The sequence below is a fragment of the Canis lupus genome, chromosome 6, assembly GCF_011100685.1.
Source record: "Canis lupus familiaris isolate Mischka breed German Shepherd chromosome 6, alternate assembly UU_Cfam_GSD_1.0, whole genome shotgun sequence".
Taxonomy (NCBI): Eukaryota; Metazoa; Chordata; class Mammalia; order Carnivora; family Canidae; genus Canis; species Canis lupus.
The window spans coordinates 24,560,857-24,585,609 of record NC_049227.1 but is presented as its reverse complement, the minus strand read 5'-3'; the positions used below and the strand labels follow the sequence as shown (position 1 = coordinate 24,585,609).

The 24,753-nt window shown below is 41.5% G+C and overlaps 1 protein-coding gene across 3 annotated transcripts in view; it reads right to left on the bottom strand.

Moving 5' to 3' along the window:
* Positions 1 to 24,753, bottom strand: part of DNAH3 (dynein axonemal heavy chain 3) — a 171,507-nt gene that overhangs the window by 88,019 nt on the left and 58,735 nt on the right. For all 3 annotated transcript variants that reach the window (XM_038540141.1, XM_038540140.1, XM_038540142.1), the window contains 12 exons: positions 20,396 to 20,510; positions 18,041 to 18,157; positions 17,058 to 17,237; positions 15,516 to 15,652; positions 13,765 to 13,966; positions 12,315 to 12,407; positions 10,879 to 10,989; positions 7,239 to 7,353; positions 3,927 to 4,125; positions 2,157 to 2,265; positions 1,817 to 1,930; positions 938 to 1,114 (listed from right to left, as the gene is read on the bottom strand). In XM_038540141.1, coding sequence (XP_038396069.1) covers positions 938 to 1,114; positions 1,817 to 1,930; positions 2,157 to 2,265; positions 3,927 to 4,125; positions 7,239 to 7,353; positions 10,879 to 10,989; positions 12,315 to 12,407; positions 13,765 to 13,966; positions 15,516 to 15,652; positions 17,058 to 17,237; positions 18,041 to 18,157; positions 20,396 to 20,510 — 1,669 coding nt within the window. The remainder of the gene's footprint in view (positions 1 to 937; positions 1,115 to 1,816; positions 1,931 to 2,156; positions 2,266 to 3,926; positions 4,126 to 7,238; positions 7,354 to 10,878; positions 10,990 to 12,314; positions 12,408 to 13,764; positions 13,967 to 15,515; positions 15,653 to 17,057; positions 17,238 to 18,040; positions 18,158 to 20,395; positions 20,511 to 24,753) is intronic.

Below are 24,753 nucleotides of genomic sequence, written 5' to 3'. Positions count from 1 at the left end.
TCTGGCAGGTTACATACCCATATGGGTTTGGCTGGTTCTCTCTTGTGTCTTCTACTCAGGGAGATGGAGCAATGACTTAGAAGAAAATCCATAAAGAAGCAGGCCTGGAAGTCTCTCTCTGGTACCTTTTTTCATACAGTTAGAGTGCTAGAGTCTCTTCCCATAGGAGGAGATCCAGCCATCTTGTACTTTAGGGTTTTCTTCCCATGAGAGCAGCATGTTAAGGTCATCTATAGCCTATTCCCCTGAATATGGCCTGGGTGACTCTCTTCACTTCAGAGGCACCTTCCTTCTCCACTAGGAGCAGGATCAATGGCTATTGTCACGCTGTAACTCAGGCCAGATCAGTAGTAGGCACTGGGAGATATATGCTTTCTTGTCATCTCTGTAGCTGGTTGGAATAGTCTGCTTTGGTATAGACACCACCTTGGCTTAACCATAGTAATAAAGAGGAGCTCCAGGTTGTTCAGCCTAGGTTTTTTTTTTTTTTTTTTTTTAAAGATTATTAGAGAGAGAATGAGAGAGAGCAAAAGAGAGAGCATGAGCATGTGTAGGGGGAGGGCAGAGGGAGAGGGAGAAGCAGACTCCCCACTCAGCAGGGAGCCAGACATGGGGCTCAATCCCAGGACCCTGAGATCTTAACCTGAGCCACCCAGGTGCCCCTGGTTCAGCCTAGGTTTCTCAGAGCTTTCCAGAGCTTTCTGTGTCTAACTTTGATGCTGTCTTATAATTAGATGCTTTTGTTTGGCATACAGTGGTTTGTTTTGTTTTGTTTTGTTTGCATTGAGGTAGGATCACAAAATCAGATTACATGTAGAAATCCCAATTTCTATCTTATCCTGAAAAATGAGAATACCTCACAATTCCTGCTTGACAACAACGGATCCTCGGTTACTACCATAAAGTACACCCAGAATTTATACACACTGATGTTTACCTTGAGGTTGTCTGGCAGCTCAGCCCTGCCAGCATACCCGGGGTTCATGGTGATGAAGACAGCACAGGTTGGGTTTAGAGAGAGCTCAGTGCCTTCAAAGATGAATGTCTTTAGCTTCCGGATAATGGCTTGCTGAATGCTGAGAATCTGCTGAGCCACCACAGACAGCACTTCTACCTGGGGTGAGAATGGCTGACTGATGTTAACTGCTTTGACAGCCATCACCCCACTCTGCCAGAGTTCCCCTCACTTAGCAATGACAAAATCCAATCATCTGAGAACCAGACATTTAAAATTAAGATCATGATTTGGGGTTTTGGTAAAGAGAAAGAAAATTGGTGTACGTGTGTGTTACTTATTTCCATAGTATTTTATCTTTGTTCTAGCACGTAGCATAATGTTTCACCCATCATATGTATTCAAACATTGTTTATTGGTTCTAAATGCATGTTTACATTTCCTGACCTAAATTCCCCACCCGAATAGAACTAATAGAACTAATCACCCTTTCTCTTTTGTGATGGCTCCTTTGTACCACTACTATAGACTTCTATATCATTTTCTATTTGTTTCATTTAATTATTTCCCTTTGCTAAATTTTAACACTCATTTCTTACCTTATCTTTGTGTCATGAACAATTGCAGAGTATATGACATATACTAGCTGCTCCATAAATTTTTGAATAAGTGAGTGAATATGATGACGATGAATATGTATATAAAAATGTACTTTGTCTTCCTGGGACTGTTTTGTTTAGCTCATTGAGTATTTTGTGCAGGGATCTTAGAGGACACATAAGGCCCTGTCACAGAGGAGCTGAGAACCCAGAAAAAGGCTCCTGTATCAACTCCTGCTCTGCAGGGAAGTTGCAGCATTACCTCAATCCTGTTGAATTCATCAAAGCAGGCCCATGCTCCAGCCTGGGCTAGCCCCTTGAAAAACTTCCCCATGGCTTTGTAATCCAGACCATCTGAGCAGTTGAAGACTACACACTAGAGAGAAGGAGGATGTAGACACTGTTAGGGATGAGTTCCCTCATATCTGAATTACTCTGCACATGAAACACAAGTGGGGCTCCTCTCTTCCTATTCCACAGCAGGAACCAGGGCCCCACTCTGACTCTCCCCTTAAGCCATCTTGAACTTCATGCCAACTCTCTGGGACAGAAGTCCAGAGAGGAAAGGAAAGTGAGGGTAAGAATACACAGCATTTCCCTACCTGCTTGGCCAAAGCTTTGGCCAGATCTTTGGTGGTTTCTGTCTTGCCTGTGCCAGCTGGTCCTTCTGGAGCTCCACCAAGGTTCAGCTTCAAAGCCCCCATCAGCGTCCTAAGGGGAAAAAATAAAAATTTGGTGCCCAATGGGGCACCTGGGTGGCTCAGTTGGTTAAGCAGCTGACCTTGTGATTTCAGCTCAGGTCATGATCTCAGGGTTGTGAGATCGAGCCCCATATCAGGCTCCATGCTAAGCATGGAGCCTGCTTAAAATTCTTTCACCTTTTGCCCCTCCCCCACCTATCTCCTTCTCAAAAAAAAAAAAAAAAAAGAATTTAGTGCCCAAGTCCTTCCCCCCTGCCCAAGTCCTAACACACTGGAAAGAAGCTGACTTTTGCTTTCTTTCTTTTTTTTTTTTTTTTTTTTTTTGCTTTATTTCATTTTGACTTGTACAAATAACTTTAATTTTTTTCACTGATTACATGACCAACATATTTCATCATTATAAGAAATTCTGTTTTACTTGGTGCTATAACCTTAGAGCCTAGTGCATGGTGGCGTCCATAAACATTTGTTTGAATGGATAAATGAATATATACATAAATGAATTAAATAAAAGTTAAAAATCTTCATTAACTCCAGATTCTAAAGATTCCCAGTGCTAATGCAGTGGTGGAAATACCTATATTTCCCCCACTGGATTATGAACTCTTGAGTTCAGGACCTGTATTTGATTCAGTTTGATAAGAACAAGGGCAAAATAAATGTTAGAAATTAATGATGTGTTCTTCACTATAGTTTCAGTTAACATATCATCTTATACTTATCTGAGTATGTCTTGTTCCCTGACCCCATTAGGTTGAGGGTTTCTTGAGGGCATGCATGATACACAGGAGAGTTTAAGAAGTGGATACTAAATAACAGGTGAGGGATCCCTGGGTGGCGCAGCGGTTTGGCGCCTGCCTTTGGCCCAGGGCGCGATCCTGGAGACCCGGGATCGAATCCCACGTCAGGCTCCCGGTGCATGGAGCCTGCTTCTCCCTCTGCCTGTGTCTCTGCCTCTCTCTCTCTCTCTCTCTCTCTCTCTCTCTGTGACTATCATAAATAAAATTAAAAAAAAATTAAAAAAAAAATTAAATAACAGGTGAAATAAATGAATGATTGAAGACTAAAAATCACAGAACACAGAAAATAAATCACTATGGATTTTGAAAAAATACTCAAGAATTATCTTTATGATTACAAAAAACTGCACTTTAATCAAAGAAAATCTAAATATCATAAAGTTGACAGACACATCCACAGAGTTCAGATTTCTAATGTTATGAACACCAAGGAAAGCACTTTACTGAGCACAAAATGACTACATCTCGCCACCAGACTGGATGGCCAAGCTTGGAGCTCCTTGTCAGACTCCTTCACCTGGCCCTTTTTCTCTTTATCCATGGGATCTCCAGGCACCATCTTGATTCCTGCCATGGGAGAGCTTTCTACTTAAGTACTGTGGCATTGTTAAGGACAGGCATCAATGTTCTGCTTGTTGATTTGGTCGTATTAATTTGCATTAGGACTCCTACCAGGTTCTTTTTTCTGGCCTACCACCTAATTTCCATGACCATCTGTGGGACCATGGTAACTAAGGGCAAAATTCTAAAATCTGAGAATTTGAAATGTAAAGTCACAAAGTCAAGATGTCCCTCACCTTCTTCCTCAGAAGATTTTCCTTCTGAAATTCTCTATTCACCCTTTGAGTCTAGGTGAGGGGGCAGAGGTTACCTGTAGCAGCGGTCAGTGAGGGGTGTAATCACCAGTCGGGGGGAGTTCCCCAGGTACTCATAGCCATACAAGGCTTCTGTGGTGATCATCTGCACATGCACATTCTCTGAATTCCAGTAGTAGCGCAGCTGGGAGATCCACTGGAAATCGTTCAGATCACAGATATTGTCCTCAGATAACTTGGCCACAACATCACGAGCTGTTGAGACAGACGCAGACATAGAAACATACAAATGCAGAACTGTCAGCATACTTCTATGTCCACAGACTGCTCAGAGGAGGTCTGAGGACATAATCTAGGCCATCCCTCACTCTCCAGTTTCAGGCTCAACTAGCCTCCCTGCCCAGTCCTGACTTGCAGGTAGTAATTTCTTTCAGAAGCTGGTCTTTGCTTCTCCCAAGGAGCCAGGCAGAGAATCTGCTGCACTGTCTACTCTCAGACAATGCGGCAGAGGCATTAAAAGCACATCCTCTGGAATCAGACTGCCTGGATCCAAATTCTGATTCTGCCATTAACTAGCTATGTGACTTTGGGCAAGTTACTCAACCTCTCTATGAGGATAACACAGTACCTGCTTTATAGGGTTATTATAAGGTTATTAGAAGGATTAACTGTATACAGTTGACCCTTGAACAACTTGGGGGTTAGGGGTGCCCATCTACAATATAGAAAAAAATCTATGTGTAACTTTTGACTCTCCTCAAACTTAATTACTAATAGCCTACTGTTGACTGGAATCCTTACAGATAACAATTAATACATATTTTGTAAGTTTTATGTATTATATAATGTGCAATAAAGCTAGAGAAAATGTTTAAGAAAATCATAAAGAAGAGAAAGTACATTTACAGTATTGTATTTACCCCCAAAAAATTCTCATGTAAGTGGACCTGTACAGTTTAAACCCATGTCATTCAAGGGTCAACTATATGTACAGACATATATCACACACACATATATATCTATACATACATATATATAACTACATATATAAATATCTGCATATCTGCACATCTACACAAATATGCAGATACAGATAGATGAAAGAAAAGAAAGATTATATAAATACTAGCTACTGTTATCATTCCCAAATTCTTGGGGTACTGACCCAAAGAGCTTTGCAATATTGTAGTTACCCCAAATGCTGTCATATCCCCAGTATGACCCTTTGGGCCCTGTTCCAGACTTCTAGGATATCCTAGGGGAACATAATCAGCTTGGCCTGATGCAGTTGGCAAGGGAAGGGGCCCCATGAACTCATGGTTAGATACAGCTTTTCCATTAGGGGGCCTGAGAAACCAGAAGGGAAATATACTTCTGGGTTTCCTTCTTTCTGTCACAAGATTATGAGCCTAATTTAATTTTCTCACAGTGATAGGAAGCCCTGAAGTTGAAGAGTGAACATTGGTTTCTAAGAATCATTAGCTATTTTTTAGGGAACTCTTAGGTGAGAGCTATTGAGATCTCAGAACTAGGACAGCAGGGGCACCTGGGTGGCTCAGTTGGTTAAGCATCTAACTCTTGATCTCAGCTCAGGTCTTGATCTCAGGGTTGTGAGTTTAAGCCCCACGCTGGGCGTAGAGCCTACTTTAAAAAAAAAAAAAAGTAGGGCAGCAGCTCGAATTTAGTATCTCAGAAACATAACTTTGTAAAGGGACACTCCTATAAGTCTACTGTCTCTTTGCGAAGAGAAGTCTTTATGATAGTGAAATCCAAAACCCTCTAGAAGAGTCTTTGAAGATTATACCAACAGCTCTCCTGTCCTTCCTGAGGAATTTGATACTCCTCCAGGTTCTTGAGGGAAATCATAGAGTGGTAGCAGGAGTAGGGGTCTCCATGAGAGACCCAAGAGGAAGGTGAATCTCTCTCTTTTTTTTTAAATATGCTTTTTTTTTTAAAAAACAATTTCATTTATTCATTCATGAGAGACACACACACACACAGAGAGAGAGAGAGAGAGAGAGAGGCAGAGACACAGGCAGAGGGAGAAGCAGGCTCCATGCAGGAAGCCCTATGTGGGACTCGATCCTGGGTCTCCAGGATCAGGCCCTGGGCCAAAGGCAGCACTAAATCACTGAGCCACCTGGGCTGCCCGCCCCCCTTTTTAAAAAGATTTTATGTATTTATTAATGAGAGACATAGAGAGAGAGAGAGGCAAAGACACAGGCAAGGGGAAAAGCAGGCTCCATGCAGGGAGCCCGATGTGGGACTCGATCCCAGGACTCCAGGATCACACTCTGGGCCGAAGGCAGGTGTTAAACCGCAGAGCCACCCAGGTGTCCCAAGGAAGGTGAATCTCAAGGGACTGAGTTGGGAATGCTTGCACGATGCTCTGTGTGTGTGTGTGTGTGTGTGTGTGCGTGTGCATGTGTGTGAACACAACCACTCTGGGGTACCCTGGGCAATAACCACATCTTCAGTTCCTACCAAATGAAGATCACGTTTTCCCTTCTCTCTCCCTGATTGCATGCTCGTCTATCCAAGAGAAATTAGATTGAAAAGAGCATCAACCTTAAGGAGAATAAGATGCCATGAAATGCCAGTAGGAAGCTGGAAGTATGAACAAGAAAGACACTGTTTCCAGGCAACCAGCTAGTCCAGCCCTAGTTTCCTTGGTGGTGATGGAGTGAGGGTGAGGGGGTGGTTTGTTTTATATAAAGGCCCCAGTTCTTCCTCCTCCTCCCCTTCTTTTTTTTTTTTTAAAGGTAAGTGCTGGAAGACATTATCTCTCTCCCGCTTCCTCCTTGCATACACTGCCCATTTCCAGTCTCCTGGGTTTGGAATCAGACAGACATAGAATTACAATAAAACCAATTACATCAAATTATAAAACAGCCTTTGCTACTTATTAGCTGTAGGCCTCTGGATACACTCATATAGCTTAGGTAAACAAGCCTCAGGTTCTCAATTTGAGAAGTATGTATAAAAATGAAATAATGTATGTTGAGCACTCAGCACAAAGCTTGGCACCGGTGAGTATTAAAAAATATTAGCTATGGTAGCCTCAAGAAATCATTCCTAGTTGGTGAATCTCAGAAATCGCTTTGGTTGCCCATTGTCTTGGCGAGAGTCCTGCTTGGAGGTTTCCTGGAAACAAGGGCGGGGATGGGAGGGGAAAACATGCTGGAGATTCTCAAGAAACCTGAGCTTCTCTCCTTACCTCCTCACCTTACTCTCAGTTAGTTGGAGAAGCCTCTCCCTAAAGGGAAAAGGGACCCTGAATCACTCCATCCAGAGGAATGGAGAGCAGCGAGCCTGGCTGCTGTTTTTAGACAGTCAGCAATGCCAGAGAGGCCTCTCTCCTCGCTCACCGTGGACATCAATGACCGTGAGGGCCCCGAGAGTGAGTCGAGCCCCGCTGCTCAGCTTCCCTCGCACCAGCTGGACAATCTGTGCAATCTGATCGTTGCTCTTTTTCAGAAAATCCTGGCAGGGGCAAAGGAGGGGACAACTGGTTAAGTTGGATTCTCCCCTGTAACCCCGTCTTAGGGAATGGTACCCTCTACCACCCCATGGCCCAAGCTATCCCTTCAGTTCCCTTTTCCTCACCCCCTTCATTAGCCTCTAGACAAATTGCAAATGCATTATGCTAACTGAAAGAAGCCAAGTTTGAAAGACTACATACCTTGATTTTTTTTGTTATTATTGTGGAAAAGACAAAACCATAGGAGCAGACAAAAGAGGGGTAATTGCCAGAAGCTGGAGCAGGGGAAGGGGTTGCTACAAAGGGCTTGAGGGAATTTGGAGGGGAGGGGCATGAACTGGTTCTATATGTTGATTGTGATGGTGGTTACACAAATGTATGTGCTTGCTGAAACTCAGAACTGTACATTAAAATGGGTAAATTTTACTGTATATAAATTATGCAATAAATCTGAATTAACAAGAAACAATCTGAAACTTTTTCAGATTAAAGGAGACACAGGGGATGTAAAAGGTAAATGTACACAAACTGTAATCCTGGAATGGACCCCAGATGAGACAAAAAGACATCAGTGGGGCAAATGGCTAAATTTAGATTAGCCAATTTATTATTTTTTTAAAGTACAGTCTTTTTATTCTTTTTTATAGTTTTTTTTTTTAAGATTTTATTTATTCATGAGAGACACAGAGAGAGAGGCAGAGACACAGGCAGAGGGAGAAACAGGCTCCACGCAGGGACCCGATCCGGGTCTACAGGATCTCGCCCTGGGCTGAAGGTGGCGCTAAACCACTAAACCACCAGAGCTGCCCTAGATTAGTCAATTTAAAAGATTAGATAAGATTGTATCTTGCATCACTGCTGGTTTCCAGATTGGGATAATTGTAGTGTGGTTATTTAAAATGTTAATATTGGGGGATTCTCGATGAAGGATATATGAAAATTCTTTGTATTATTATTGCATCATTACTTGTAAGGCTGACATCACTTGAAAATAAGGAGTTAAAAAATAGAAATAAATTTTTAAAAGGAAAAAAACCAGAGACCACATTAGGTTCATAGTTCACCTTCCCCACTTCCTAGCTATGCAGTTCTGGGTAAACCATATTAACCCTTTGAGTCTCAGTATCTTGTTCTGTTGAGTCTAGATGATTACAGTTACCTCTTGGAGCTGTTTTGAAGATTAAATGAGATGGTGAAGCACTTGGCACAATGTGAATAAAGTACCCAGTAAATACTGACAGTTATTATTATTAATAAAGTACCTGTCACACAGCAAAAAATAAACTAAAATTTAAAAAGCCTTTCAAATGCTTCCCCATTGCCCTTTCTGTGGGTCTGGAAAACCCTTCATGATGAGGCTGCTCCATACATATATATATATTTTTTCCATACATCTTTTTAAACCACAACCATTCCACAGTTATTCTGAACCCAAGTGTCTTCAGTTGCTGGAATGCACCATATTTTTCATCTTCAGATTTTTGCACATTCTGGTCTCTCTCTTTCTCTCTGGAACACTCTTTCTCCTGTTCTTTGCTTGGCGAATTCCTATTTATATTTTATGTCTCCTCTTAGACACCAATTTTCTGGGAAATTGTTTCCAATCCTAATTCCTCTCTTGCTTCTCTCCTTCCTCCCCATGCTTCCTGGATCCCCATACTTTCCTCATCACAGTTCTATCAAAGAGACTTTTTATCTCCCTCACTAGACTGTAAATCCACAAGGACAGGGACCATGTCTTTCTTATTCAACTCTAATTCACTTTGCTTTGTAGCATCATTCCAGCATGGAACAGATGTCAAATAAATATTTTTTAAATGAACAATGGATGGATGGATGGACGGATGGATGGATAGCGATCCTGTATCAACACCTGCTTCTTTTAGGATGCTGAGCCACATTATTCAGCATATATACACTCCAGGGCTGGAGTGTGTAATGAGAAACAGTCTCCCCTTATTACATGTAGGAAAATTAGGGGACAGAGATGCTGTCATAAAAATCAGAATTTTTTAGTGTTTCAAAAAGTTTGAAATGAAATTCAGTGAAAGCAGTTTGCAAGTGTAAAGTGCAATATGTTTGTAGGAATTATCAACATGGAATGTGTAGAAATTTGAACCTTGGTCAAATGCTAATGTTCTAATTTTAAGGTATAAAGCAAAATATAGTAAATTGAAATATTTTCTGGTCTGCAGCCAGTCATCTGAGAGGGGAGTAGCAGAAGGTCTGATGAGATAATCATGGGAAATTATACCATGGTAAAAAGGTTGGGAATGAAGTTACCATTCATTTGTTCAGTAAATATTTATTGAACACCTACTATGTGCTCAGCATTGCAATAACTCCAGGAAATATAATAGTAAGCAAAATAGACATGGTCTCTGCCTTGTGGGGCTCATAGCCTGGGCTCTAGTACTAACTTGCTACCATCTCATTTAACTTTCCAACAATACTGTACTATGATGTTGTACTACAATGTGGTACACTGGGATCCCTGGGTGGCACAGCGGTTTGGCGCCTGCCTTTGGCCCAGGGCACGATCCTGGAGACCCGGGATCGAATCCCATGTCGGGCTCCCGGTGCATGGAGCCTGCTTCTCCCTCTGGCCTGTGTCTCTGCCTCTCTCTCTCTCTCTCTGTGACTATCATAAATAAATAAAAATTAAAAAAAAAAAAAAACAATGTGGTACACTGCGGCTCATTATATGGTCAAGGAGACTGAGACTCAGGTTAAGTAGCTTGCCCGTAGTCATACAGCTAACAAGGGAAAGTATCAGGATTTTTTTTTTTAAGATTTTATTTATTTATTCATGAGAGACACAGACTGAGAGACAGAGACACAGGCAGAGGGAGAAATAGGGTCCATGCAGGGAGCCTTACATGGGACTCGATCCTGGGACTCCAGGATCATGCCCTAGGCCAAAGGCAGGCGCTAAACCACTGAGCCACCCAGGGATTCCCAAGTATTAGGATTTGAACTAAAGTTCATTCAGGTCTTGAACTCTCAAGCACTGGCCTCAATGACAGGAGTTAACTGGAAATATGCAAATCTGGATCTGACAAGCAGGACTTGAGAGCACTCTTGGTCTCAAGAGGACACTGCATGAAGAGCTGTAGGTGGGTTTGTGTTGAACTGAAGGTGGCAAGAAGCAGGTAATGGTGGAAGAGGAGAAAACAGGACCATATGGTCGTTTAGCCCAGGAAGAAGGCTAGAGAGAGGTCTCTGTTGGTGGAAATTTTACCAGGTTGACCCCTGAAAACAAAGTGATAAAAATGAAGAATACTGCAGCCTAGAATTTCTGTCTGGGAAGGACCATGAGAGGTATTATACTAGATAACTCCAGAACAGCTCCAATTCCAAATTCTCCAACCCACTGTCCCAATGAAAACACTGACTTCTCTATGCCATTGTTGGATGCTGTGATTTTGTTGCTGTTGTTTAGAAAACATGGCTACTTTAATTATATATCCTATAGATCCTAATTGACCTTGAATCTCCTCTACAAACTTCATAACATGCTCACTTACTGGAAGGGTCTTTTCGACCAGGGCTTGGGACACCTCCTTGGTCCAAAAGATGGAGGAGACACAGATGACCACCTGGCCAGGCCATTGCAAGACCCACTGATTACGAGGGACCTGGGAAAGTATGGGATGGGGTCAGGTGGTATAGTCAGCTCAACTTATTTGACTTAAACCAACATCTGAAAAACATTCCCCACCCTATCCCCTCAACAAACACAAAACCTTCCTCCACCCTCAGAAGCTACCAGACTTGATATCTTTGGGATTATTGACTTGTGTCTTCCTGAATTTTATGAAAGAGAAAAAAAAAATCATCAACAATCTCATCAACTCTTTTTTTTTTCTTTTTTTTTCTTAAGCTCCCAACCCAAGTATTTTACACAGTTACAGTCAAGGTTTACAGAGAGTTTTCATAACCACCCTTTTTGATGGCTACATAATATTGCAGTAATGTGCCAGTTTTCTTAGCCTTGCCCAGAGGTCTGATCTGGCCTTGCTTTTGTTTTTGTAAATAAAGGTGTATTGTAACACAGCCACACCCATTCTTACCTATCATCCAAGGCTGCTTCTGTACTATGAGGGTAAAGATAAATGGTGTGTGTGGATCACAGAGCTGAAGACATTATAAAAACATTTAGTTTACAGAAAAAGGTTGCTGGCTCTTGCTCTAGATGCAACGGCATGGAGTCAGTCCATACAGGTAGCCGTTTTTCTTTAACTTAATTTTTTATTTAAAATAAATCATAGGACAAAGGACTGGCCTTTCATTTACAATGCTACTTCTAAGAGGGACAGCAGGGTCAGTACCCCATATTTTAGTGGGAAGGTGTTAACTGAATGAATATTCTTTTGTTTGATGGAAGGGGTCGTGGGGGTGGGGCCCTGGAAAGTAAGAAAAGACACCCAAAGTCAAGGAGTACAAAGCTCTGGTCTTCCTACATTTAACCTTGCTAGGAGCTGGCTGAAGAGTGATTGCCAACAGTTCTTTTCTTTTGGCTTTCTTCCATCATACCTGTTTCCCCTAAAGCTTTGGGAATTTAATGAGTTGTACTGTTCAGGGTATGTGTAATGTAAACGGAAAGCCTAGAGGGAGAGATGCTTAATTGGAAGGTGCTCTAAAAAGACCTCCTGCCATCAATTCATTTCCCAGAAGGGACTTGCGGCTAGCAGCCAGAGGGTTCTGGCTAACCATCTTGTCTTGTGCCACCTGCCCCAAACCGTAAACATTTCACCAGAAATATGTGCATCACCCCAGGATTCACAGGGAAAGAGGAGAGAAGCACAGAGGGGTCACGGAGGGGCCAGGCATTACCCAGCAGGTTTGGGGTGGGTTTTGGGAAAAGGCAAAGGGGTGGTTAGAATTGATCCACTTAATCATCATCCCAAAGTTGTTGTTGCTGTACCAATACCCTGGCACGTGTACTCCGATTTTCATTTACCTGGACATATGCTTCAATCCCAAGTCTAATAACCTCCCGCATACTGGCAAGCATCATCTGCTCCACCTGCTGGAGCCACTTTTCCACCATGCCCTGCAGGGTAAGACAAAGAAGCAGCAAGTTAGCCATGCCTGGAAAGAGGGATCATGGGCAGACCCAGCTTTCTCTCTGGACCAAGGCTGGAGGGAGGCCAAAGATCCTACACCCCTTGAAGACAATATTCGTTAATTATGTGTTTTATATTTATTATATATTTTTTATTCTAGGAAGTATGTGTGATGTAAAGGGGAAATGGGGGATTCTTAACATGCATTTCATGTCCTTTTCTGAAACATAACTTCTCAGGAAGCAAATGACACATTTATGTTTCAGTTCATATAATAAGTTGCTCATTTCTAATGAGCAGTTTTAATTCTCACCTTATTCCAGTGGTTCCCAAACTTTGCTGTGCATGGGAATCATTTGGAGATTCTTACAAAATATGGATGCCTGACTTTCACTCTTAGCCATTCTGATTTAATTATTATGGGATGCAACCTAGGCATTTGGATTTTTTTTTTTAAGCTCTACAGGCAGTTCAGATGTGCAGCAAATTATTCAGTTTTAGAATTTTAGGTCACTGTAGCTGTTAACTTCAGACACCTATGATCTAGCTGGTGTCTATTGGTAACGTGACTCTTGGTTATTACAACTTATATGTATGGTTGGCAAAAATGGTTAGCAAAGCCAAGAGTGCTTTTCTATTTCCAATGGAGGTGCTGTCATGTTCAGTGGGAGTGGGAGTAATTTACATTTTATTCATTATATAAAGACACTTGTATAAAAACCTGAGTAAAATAGCATTTATTCCATAATACTTTATTGACCTTTATAAACACCTGCCTTAGCAAGCTGTCTGACCAGATCACTTTTTTGAGAGAGAGAGAGAGAGAGAGAGAGAGAGTGTTACGTGGAGGGGGAGGGCAGAATAGAGAGAGAGAGAATCTTAAGCAGGCTCCATGCTCATGCTCAGCACAGAGCCAATGGAGGGCTCAATCTCACGACCTAAGCCAAAATCAAAAGTCTGATGCTTAACTGACTAAGCCACTCAGGTGGCTCCGATCAGATCACTTTTAGAGAGAGGCTCTGCCCTTGGAGATCTGAATAGCATCAGCAGTTGGGTCTGATGCATACTATTGCCTCCACATCAGGTTTGGTTGAAATCCTTCCATAAATTTAGTGTATCAGGTGGATTGCAGTATAATCCCCATCTTAGAGATGGGCAAACTGAGACTTGGAAAGACTAAACAATTTCCCAAAGTTGCCCAGTCCTTAAGTTGTAGAACCCAGAGTTCCACATCCAGGCAGTATGGAACTCGAGTCCAAGTGCTTAACCAATCAATATGCTCTCTGTATCTCTCTGTATTGCTGTTATAGAGAAAAGAATGAAAATAGGTAAGAGGAGAGTTACTTTGGCTTGAGTTGGATAGATAATCTGTTTGAATGGAACGGTTTCCTTTTCTGAGCTGATCATGCCTGTAATCTCCAGATTGTCTGTAAACTCTAGTTTGGCAATTCCTTCAAAGCACTTCTTCAAGTGCGGCTGCACGCGGAGGGGGTCCTTTGTCTCTGACAAGATCTCCAGCAGCTCATCATTTGACAGGAAGAAGAACCTATTTTAAAGCAAAGAAAGATGGCAACTGGAATCTCTTTTGAGAACCTCTTTTCCCAACAAGATAATATTCCTCAAAGAGTAGAGGACACTCCATAAATATCAGCCATACTCCCCTTCACCATGGTTTTGCCTCAGAGCAAGATAAAGGATAACAGCTGGTATATGTTTAAAAAAAAACAAAAAAAAGCTGGTATATGTGAATTTAATATGGTTTCAGGGTAGGGTGCTACCTTTTGGAAGAAACCTGGATAGAACAGTGGTTCTCGACTTTGGCTGCACCTTAGAATCACCTGTGAAGCTTATTAAGAAAATTCCATTTCCAAGGTTGCACTGTGCACAAATTCTAATATAATGGGTTTGGGGTTGGGTCTGGGGATTTATGTTTTTAAAATCCCAGGTGATTCTAATATATAGTCAGTATTGAGAACCACTAGGAGAGAGAAGACTTCCTTATCTTATCTCCAGGAATGACAAAACGTCACAAATGTGAAATAAGAAGTATGCTATTAATGAATCTGATGTGTAGAACAAAGGCAAAAGGAAATGGAGGTAAAATTAAATTTCCTTACAACTTGCAGGCCATTGACAAATAGCTGAGACAAGCAGAGTAAGACATTTTTCCAGGAACTCACAACTCTCTTAAAGTTAATGCTTTGCTAGAGGCAAAAACCAACCTTCACTTGACAAGAGCCACACCTCTAGGATCCTGTAAGTCTTTAACATATGACAATACTTTCAGAAACTTCCTTTGTCTCTACCCTACCTCCTCAATTTGAAAGTATAAAACCAATCACTCTTCACAATCCCAGTACAGCTCTTTCTGTCTCCAGATAAGGGAACACTAAAATATACTTTTCTTAAAAACACATTGGGATTTAACCTACATCCCAATTCAAATCAAATGACATGGAGTGACCACCCATTGTGATCTAGACATGGACAGATTATCAGGAGCAAGTACCATCTTTTCTGGAACTAGCCCTCTAAAATGACTTTGACTTTTATGCACTGGTTCTTGGTGGGGGAGGGGGGGAGTCAAATATTTATAAACATACCTATCAGAAACTACAAAATTTGATGACAAAAACATTCAACTGACATTTCTTCAATAGTTTAGACATCCAAATGCTCTACATGCATTAATTCATTGATCTACACAAACATATATGTAAGAGCCATTATTATATTTTTATTTTACAGTGGACTCAGATTTGCTGAAGGTCTCAAGAATAGTGAGTGAAAAAGCTGGGACTCAAACAGAGGTCTGTTTAACTCTTAATCATGACTACTATATCCCTTCAATTAGGTATTGACCATGATGGTTGGCTAAAGTGTGGATTTGGCCCCTACTGGTGTTCATTCAAACTCATTCTAAATAATGACAAGAAGACATGCCCTACCTTGGAGAGCTGCCTTGTGGGGAATGGAGAACCAGGAAAGATTATTAAATAGGTTGGTAGAAGCCAACTCTCAAGATGAAAAAAAGGTAATTCTACCTGTATATGGGTCAAAAAGGCAACTCCAAACAAAAGAACAGTACTGAATACCTGGGAAAAAATAGTCTCTTCTTCTCCAAGTAATCATTCAGCCCTTTCTGGATGTCCTCCAACAGGAGGTTGGCTTCTTGAAGCCTCTCAGCCATCCGTGGCTGATCTGCTGCCACCAGAACCCTGGTATCTTTCACCTAATTTCCATGAAAAAAAGTGAGAATCACCATGGGGCTTCTAGATTCTGAGACTGATCATTGTAATGAGTGTATGACAAGTCCATGAACTACTGATCCCCCTGCCCAGCTAATTTAGCCTCCTAATCCCACAAGGGTGAATGCTCTTACAACATGATCCTATTCTTCTGGAGATGGTTGACTCTTTCTTCTACAAAAAACTTTCATTTTATACAACTCCTCAGAGTGTATCTCTATTTGTTAGATGGGATGCTGCCTGACTTATTAATTGTTTAATAAAGTTCAATTTGATCTTTAAAATCTAAAATTAGTTGAATTTTTGTCACTCAATACTTGCAACCAAAGTATCTAAACTAATACTAAACTAATACTAATACTAATAGAGTTGGAGAAAGCAGGATATCATGAAAACTGGCTCCACTTGCTGGGCAGTATAAATGCCCACTAGAGCAGATAAATTTTCTTGAGGTAAATTCTTTATAAGGGAGACTCAGTTGAACACATTTGACTTCAAAAAGGAAAAAGATATCATCTCTTAATAGATACTTCTGATTACCTTGTATACCCAGTGAACTCATCCTTCAAGACTTGTTTCCAATGTCATCCTCTTTGGAGGCCTTCTTTAAACACTCTCAGGCAACTAAATTACCCTCCTGTGTTCTAAAAGCTATTTGTATAGGCTTCTATCATAACTCTCCTATTTACCTAACACTCTCTCCTCACAAGACACTGAATTCTATGAAGGTAGAAATCATATCCTAGTCATCTTCAAGTATTCTCTGTTAATTCAATGATGGGTACCAAATAAACATACTTTAAATAACTAAGTAACTCAATATGGAGAATTATTTGAATTCTAAAGTGATCCTCAATCTATAGACATTTTATTGCATTATTCTGTGACAAAATCTCCTACCTCATTATTAGGAATGAGAGCTAAATAAATTATACAAACTGCTAACAGTTGCTTTCTTGGAGGTGTGTTTTCAAAAGTCCTCCACTCTCTGTATTACATATTCCTATGTTTGAATTTTTAGTAACATTTCTATGTTTCTAATTTTTGAAATTAGAAAAATTATTAAAATATTGAATTTGAAAAAATTGGGCAGCCCGGGTGGCTCAGTGGTTTAGTGCCACCTACAGCCTGGGGCCTGATCCTGGAGACCCTGGATTGAGTCCCACATCGGGCTCCCTGCATGGACCCTGCTTCTCCCTCTGCCTGTGTCTCTGCCTCTCTCTCTCTCCCTGTGTCTCTCTTAAGTAAATAAATAAAATCTTAAAAAAAAATGAAAAAATTTAGTTTACTTATAAATTTCAAGGGACATGGCTATGATACACAATGAGGAACATCCATATGGCATCCCACATTCCTGATCGTAAGATGTGCTAGGGAGTAAAAACTTACCGCTTGGGACATAAGTGATTTCCAGTAACTATCAACAGTGGCAAATTTCCTCCCCTCTTCTGCCATCTGGGCTATGATGTCCTCTGAACTGAAGATTGGTTCCAGGTATAGCCAGGTGGCTTGGCATTTCAACCAGGCATCTAAAATTTCCTGCACACGAACCAGCTTTTCTTCCCACTTCTGTGAATTTAGCATTTCATATCTGAGTCACTAACCTTCACTCTGTAACACAGGCCCACTGACTGAACAAATTAGATGGATTCATTCATTTATTTGCTCATTCACTTAAAAAATACTTATTAAGTATTTGCCCCCTATATTCTGGTCATTGTTCTAGGCAATATGGATTCAGCAATGAAAGAAACCAACAAAAGTCTTTGCCCTTATGTAGTTCTTTTCCTAGTGGAATAATAATAAATAATAGCAGCCATATTGCTTACCCTGTGACAAGTGATGGTCTGAGGGCCTTATGTATGTGAAACCAATTAATCCAACAGATTTATGAGGGAGATATTATTTACAAATTTCACTTTACAGACGCAGAAATGGACATACAACAGTTTGGGTAACTTGTCCAAGGTCACACAACAAGGGACGAAGCCAGAACTTAAACCCTGGCTGTCTAGCTCCAGAGTCTGCACTCTTAGCTTATGCCACTTCTACAAACAATGAGCAAAGGAGGCCAAACCCCTATCCTTGTGCAGTTTACATTCTAGACTACTGTAGTCCATAAAATACTTGCCAAATGTATTTTTACTCAGTGCATTAGAATCATCTCATCTTCTCTTTTGGCAGACTGTTGCAAAGGCTCAGTGTGCCATATGCTTACTTGGATGGTTATTGCTTTAGTCTTGTGTTATTTATTTTTTTCCAATCAGGAAAAACTGAGCTTCTTTGTTAACTGAACTTAAAAATCTTCTCCCTCCTCCAACAAACCCAGAGCTAATGAGACATTACAAACCCTCAATCTCATTTCCTCTTACCCGGCATTCTGCTTCTATTGGTTTGATGAATGGGGAGCCACACATAGTCTGGGTCTTTATCACATGATCATCAAGTAACAGCTGAATGTCATCAACTGCACACAAGATGTTTGTATCCTGCAAATAAAGATATCCTGACCCATCAAAACCACAAGACCCCTTCACTTTTCTTACTGATCTCCAAAGGCTCCACAGCTCATATGTCCGCCCAAGTGGGACAGAAATCTGTCTTATAAGTGATGGAATTTCTATTTGCTTCCTAAAAAGTATTCTTAATGACATATATTTTCTACATCCATTGCAGAAATCAAATACGGTCCCAGCTCAGGCCTGAAATTAGTGTCTGTTTGGGATGGGGTAGGGAAGGGGAGCATATGGTTCTATTCCCTTCCCTATGTTCCTATTTCCCTGTCCATTTTCTTTGCTCCCTCTCCCTCAGGTAGGATCAACTGCAAATCTGACTGTTTGGGCCTTGAACTGTGGTTCCCAAACTGTATGTGAGGTGCTCCTAGACATTGCAGCAAACTCACGGCAATTTGCTGTGGTTTTTTAAAAAATGAAATACAAATATTTTTTTCTTTCAATTTATATGTATTAAAAAAAAAACAAAACAGTTGGGCAGCCCAGGTGGCTCAACGGTTTAGCACCGCCTTCAGCCCAGGGCCTGATCCTGGAGACCCGGGATCAAGTCCCATGTCGGGCTGCCTGCGTGGAGCCTGCTTCTCCCTCTGCCTGTGTCTCTACCTCTCTCTCTCTCTCTCTCTCTCTCTGCCTCTCATGAATAAATAAATAAAATCTTAAAAAAAAAAGAACTTAAAAAAAAAAACAGTTGTTGATAGGACACAAATACTAAAGTTGTTTGAACCTAATTACTTCATAAAGCTGTTAGGTATTTCTTTTGGCCCAAGGAGTGAAACTATGAAAAAAGTACTAAGACACAAAAGGTTCCACAAACAGAAAAAAGTTTGGGAACCTCTGCCTATACTTTCCTGGGACCATTTTTTACTAGCAGTTCAGGTTCCTGTGCCTTGAAAGTCAGCTCCTGTGAATGGCACTCTTTTGCCTGGGCCACTATGCTGAGCAAGCTGATAAGGGTCTGCTTCTTTCTGGCGGGTCTGGCCCTTCTGGCTTTGCTTTTACTTCCTGGGTGGCTAAATTGGGGCTAAGATATATTCTCTTATCTACCTTCTACCAGTAGCTCTGCACCAGAAGGTGTTTCTAGCTCTTAATAAAGTGATACGGTGACTCCCTTTTGCTGTTGATCCTTGTCTATAGCTGTGTCAGTCAAAAACTCTTAAGATGGGGGTGGCCCCTCAGTGGCTCAGTTGGTTAAGCCTTTGGCTCAGTTCAAGATCTCAGGGTCCTGGGATCCAACCGGTATCATCATTGGTATGATCATAGGGGCTCACTGCTCAGCGGGAGCCTGCTTCTCCCTCCTGCTCTGCCTGCCTCTCTGCCTACTTGTGCTCTCTCTTTCTCTCTGTCAAATAAATAAATTTTTTTTAAAAAAACAACACCAAACTATAAAGATGGGCCAGGTGCAACTGAGCTGTTCCCAGGTACCCCAACTCAACCCCTCATCCCAGCACAAGAGCCTCTAGCAGTATCTGATCCCATTAGGTGGTGCAGCATCATGCTGCTGGCACCCTCAGTTGCCTAGTCTTGCTGAAAGAGGCCCCAGTTCTTTTCCCTTCCATTGGCTCAGCTACAGTTCTTACAGTCTTAAGAAACAGGAGTGACTAAAAAAACATATATTTTGTTTTGAAATACTTTAAGTATTGTTTACCCAGGTATGTTTCTGAAGGACAGGGGTGAGGGGTGGGGAGCCCTCCCTGGGAGATGCTAATTCAGCAGTCTTGTTCAGTTCCTTTGCACTGAGAAAGCTTGTTGCTCTGCATCAAAAGGCTTTTTTCATTTAAAAATGCACCCTTCCTGTGGGGCTTGGAAGGAAGAATGACTGGCACAAGGAAGGCAGATGGGAGGAAACAATCTAGTGATGCACAGGATAGTGATTATAGACAACAAGACCACATTAAAAACTCCAAAGTTGCTAAGAGACTGATCTTAATTGTTCCCACCACAAAAAAGAAATGATAATTATGTGACATCACAGAGCTGTTAGCTCACACTAGGGTGGTGATCATATTGCAATGCGTAAATCAAATCAAATCAACACTTGTAAACCTTAAACTTACACAATGTTGCATGTCAATTATATCTCAGTTAAAAAAAAAAAAGACATCAGAAATCCTTCCTTCCTGAGTTCTGTTGCAATTCTGAATGACTCCTCTCTGTAATCTACTGCATAATTAATGGGCTGCTGTCAGGGGGCTGGGCACTTGGGCTGACACTCACAGTGTCTCTGTACTTCACAAAGTTGAATGTCATGTTAACCCAGTCCGACTTCATTTTCTCCAAGTTTTTCTCCAGAGAGTATTCCTTACTGGCAGCTGCACCAATGGGCTCCAATCTAAAGAGAACACACGAACAACATTAGTGAGAGGAGGCCAGTGAAAACACAGTAAAGGAGGAATTTCAGTTCATGCCTAAGACAAATTCAAAATGCCCTTCATTTTACTAAAATGTTTACTATCCAACTCTAAAATGTGCCAGCTGTTTTGGATGTTGTGAAGGATTTCTTACCCTCAGACTAGCAGTCTGGGGGCTGTTACAGGTTGAATTGTGTCCCCTCCCCCAACCCCAGAAATCATGTGCTGAAGTCCTAAACTCCAGCATCTCAGAATGTGAGGTCCCTATTGGAGACAGGGTCTGTAATGAGGTAGTTCAGTTACTGAGTAACATATAGAGTTGTTGCTCACTATATTGTACACCTGAAACTAATATAACACTGTATGTTAACTATACTAGAATTAAAATTTTAAAAAAGAGGTAGTTTGTTCAGTTAAAATGAGGTCATTAGGGTGGGTCCTAATCCAATACGACTGGTGTCCTTATAAGAAGAGGAGATTAAGACAGACACACAAGAGGGAAGACCATGTGAGGAGACAGGGTAAAGGCAGCCTTCTGCAAACCAAAAAAAAAAAGAGGCTGCAGATGAAACCAATTTTGCCAATACCTTGATCTTGAGCTTCCAGCCTCCAGAACTAGGAGAAAATAAGTTTCTGTTGCTTAAGCCATCCAGTCTATAATATTTGTGATAGCAGCTCTAGCAAACTAATACAGGGTGGATAATTAATTCTTTTGTTGGGAGAGAGGGCTGTTCTGTACATTGTAGAATGTTTAGTAGCATCCCTGGGCTCTACTCACGAGATGCCAGTAGCAGACTCTCCCTGTGCCCACCTTGTCAGTTATGGCAACAAAAATGTCTCCAAATACTGTCAAATATCTCCTAGTGGAGAGGTGGTCTCCACTTGAGAGCCAGTCTTTTAAAGCCATTAAAATAAGACCTCTGTTCCCCCATTTTCTTTCTTTACTTAGTCCAGAATTATTATTCTGACTTCCTATTCAGATCTCAGAACTTCTGTTAATTTACTAATGGCTTTGCTCTACTTCCTGTCCCTACCTCTCTATTTTTTTTTTTAAACATAATCTCTACACCCATTGTGGGGCTTGAACTCACAACCCCACGATCAAGAGTCACAGATTCTACCAACTGAGGCAGCTAGGTGCCCCTGTCCCCAACCTTTTAAAAAACCAATGCTATTTTCCTCATATGCTGAATCACATCTAGAGCCCCTCTACTCCACAGAAAAGGGGAAGACAAGTTTCTTTCTTCTTGCTTCCACACTGAGAGTTGGGCCTGGGACTCAAGTCCAGGACTCAAGTAAACTCAAGTGTGGCCTGGGAATTGGGAAGAACAGGGAAGCCAAATTCTTGGAAGAAGAAGGAGGGATTATTCTTTCTGCCTCAGCTCTTGTCTTTCATTGAAAGCTCCACTGCAGAAGAGACAATCTGGTCTTTACATAGAGATCAGGAAACTGAAGCCCAGATGAAGCAAGTGATGTGGCCAAAGCCATACTGGCATCTGGGGAGTGCAGGAACCAGGTCTAGACACTAGTTCCCCTGGCTTCTAATCCACTGTGTCTTCCTCCCCCATTTTGTGCCTTTTTCCTTCTCCTTGTCACAAGGAGCAAGAGAATTATTCACATGTGATCAGTCAAATAGGACCAACTAAACAGAGCTGAGAACCCTCAGTTCAGCTCCATTCAGGGCAGTGAATGGCATATTCCCAAGAATGACTAATAAAGACCTTAGCATCAGGGTCATTGTCCTAAATATGTCCTTCTTGGAGATGACCACAATGAGTGTGCATATAGGGAATAATTAATAAGGGCAGGTGCCAACCCAGGTAGGTGTGAGATGAGGAGGCTGGCTACAAAGCTGTGACTTGTGACCAAGTCACTTGACAGGCTTGAGGTCCCCGTCTGCATGGTTGTTGGTGTAATTAAGTACAATGTTTGTAACATGCTTTATGACTTGTAATTATGCAAATAATTGCACAGGGGAAGGATTAATGAGTTTGGGAGTCCCTGAAACCCATCAAGAGTTGACCTTACCCAAATGTACTACAGAAGTTTATAAACTATGTGCTGTGATAAAGCTGCATTAACTATGGGATGGTGGAGCACAGGGGAATTCACACTTCACTCACAGGTAGTAGGTGAGAACTTAGGTGTTAACTCAGTTCAGGTTACATGCCTTACACCATAATCTCCACCATAACTAATCACCCAGCTACTATTTTTCTTCTGATTTTACAGATAAGAAGACTAAGATACACAGAGGTAAACAACTTAGCCAAGGTGTAACCCCTTTTGGGTTTGTCACAGTTGAGTCTATTGGCATGGAAAGTGGCAGAGTCTGGGATTCCTGGGTGCTCAGCGGCTGAGCACCTGCTTTCAGCCCAGGGCGTGATCCTGGAGACCTGGGATCGAGTCCCACGTCGGGCTCCCTGCATGGAGCCTGCTTCTCCCTCTGCCTGTGTTTCTGCTTTTCTGTCTCTCATGAATGAATAAATAAATAAAATCTTAAAAAAAAAAAAAAAGAAAGTGGCAGAGTCACTGTGTGCTTAGTTTCTGTCTCCTTAGGTGGGTTTATTCTTTAGGCAGTACAGGGTAATGGTTAAGGCTCTGGAATCAGCCAGTCTAGGCTTGGGTCTTGGTTCTTTCAGTTACTAGCTATGACCTCTGGCTAGTTACCTAATCACTGGAATCAACTTATTTCTTCATCTGTTAAACAGCAATAGTAATAGTAGTACAACATTAGGTTATAGTTATGGATATGAATAAATTGGTTAATGTTTATTAAGTGCTTAGTGCAGCATAAATGTTCAATGGCTGTTATCTCTTAGAAATATCTTATTGGAAGATAAGGTGGCCTTTTAATGAAATAACCAACATCTGGTAGAAAAGAATATGTCTCCAGGCTGCTCCTCAAAGAGGGCTTGTGATGGTGGTATTGGGGGGTTGGGGACTGCATCAGAGCATTCAGGTGGCAGAGGGATTTGGGGGCCTTAGATTAGACCCATTATCCCATGAGAATGAAGAAGGGGTTCCAAACTCTGGCCTGCATCAGAATCACCTGGAGTAGTGTTGCCCATTCAAAATAAAAGGTGAGCCATCTATGTCATTTTAAGTTTTCCAGTAGCCATATTTTTAAAAAGTAAAAGGAAACAGGTGAAATTAATTTTAATAATTTATTTAACTCAGTATATCCAAAATATTATCATTTCAACATGTAATATTAAAACTTATTAGGTATTTTGCTTTTTTTCCCCTTAATTGTGGGATGGTGGAACAGTGATCCCCAGTAAACCAGAGAGAAAGCAGTGTGGGTCCTAGGCTGCCTCTCCTAGGCTTTCTTAATAAGCCTTTGAAATCTAGACCTATTTATACTTCTAGCACTTCTAATTCAGAATAGTTTCATTTCAAGGGCTCAGTAGGATATGTGGCTGATGGCTCTTCACTGGACACACTGCTTTCGTGGGCTATGACAGGCTTATATGTGGCTGGTGGCTCTTCACAGGACACTGGACCTGAAAAAGTGGTTAAAACACAGATTGCAGGGTCCACACCCAGAATTTCTGATTCAGCAGACTGGGGTGGGGCCCGAGAATGTGCATTTCTAACAAGTTCCCAGATGATTATGATGCATTTGGTCTGGGGCCATGCTCTGAGAAGTGTGTGTGTCGAGTTAGACCTGAATCCAGCTGTCTAACAGGAACTCTAGTTCAGGCAGTACAGCATCTCCCATCCTCTGCCCTGAAGGAAATCTGGACAAACCATCAGAATCCACAGAATATTTGGTCCTGAAAACAGTAATTCTTATACACAGAGTCCAAGGGCATTTGTAGAAAAGGAGAAAAGAAGTGAAGAATTCTCTCACCAACCATGTTTCTTGGACTCCTAAGGGCTCAGAAAGCCATTCCTGTTTATTGTTGTTTGTTTAAAAAAGCAAACTAAAGCCCAGAAAGGTGGAATGGTTTTACCAGAAACCACTCAGACCTGGGCTTGGAGCTCAGTTTCCAATAACTTTTTTTTTTCCCTTCGGATTTCCCTTTGTTTTGTTTTGAAGATTTTATTTATTTATTCATGAGATACACACACAGAGAGAGGCAGAGACACAGGCAGAGGGAGAATCAGGCTCCATGCAGGGAGCCCGATGTGGGACTCGATCCCGGGACTCCAGGATTACGCCCTGAGCTGAAGGCAGATGCTCAACCACTGAGCCACCCAGGCATCCCTCAGATTTCC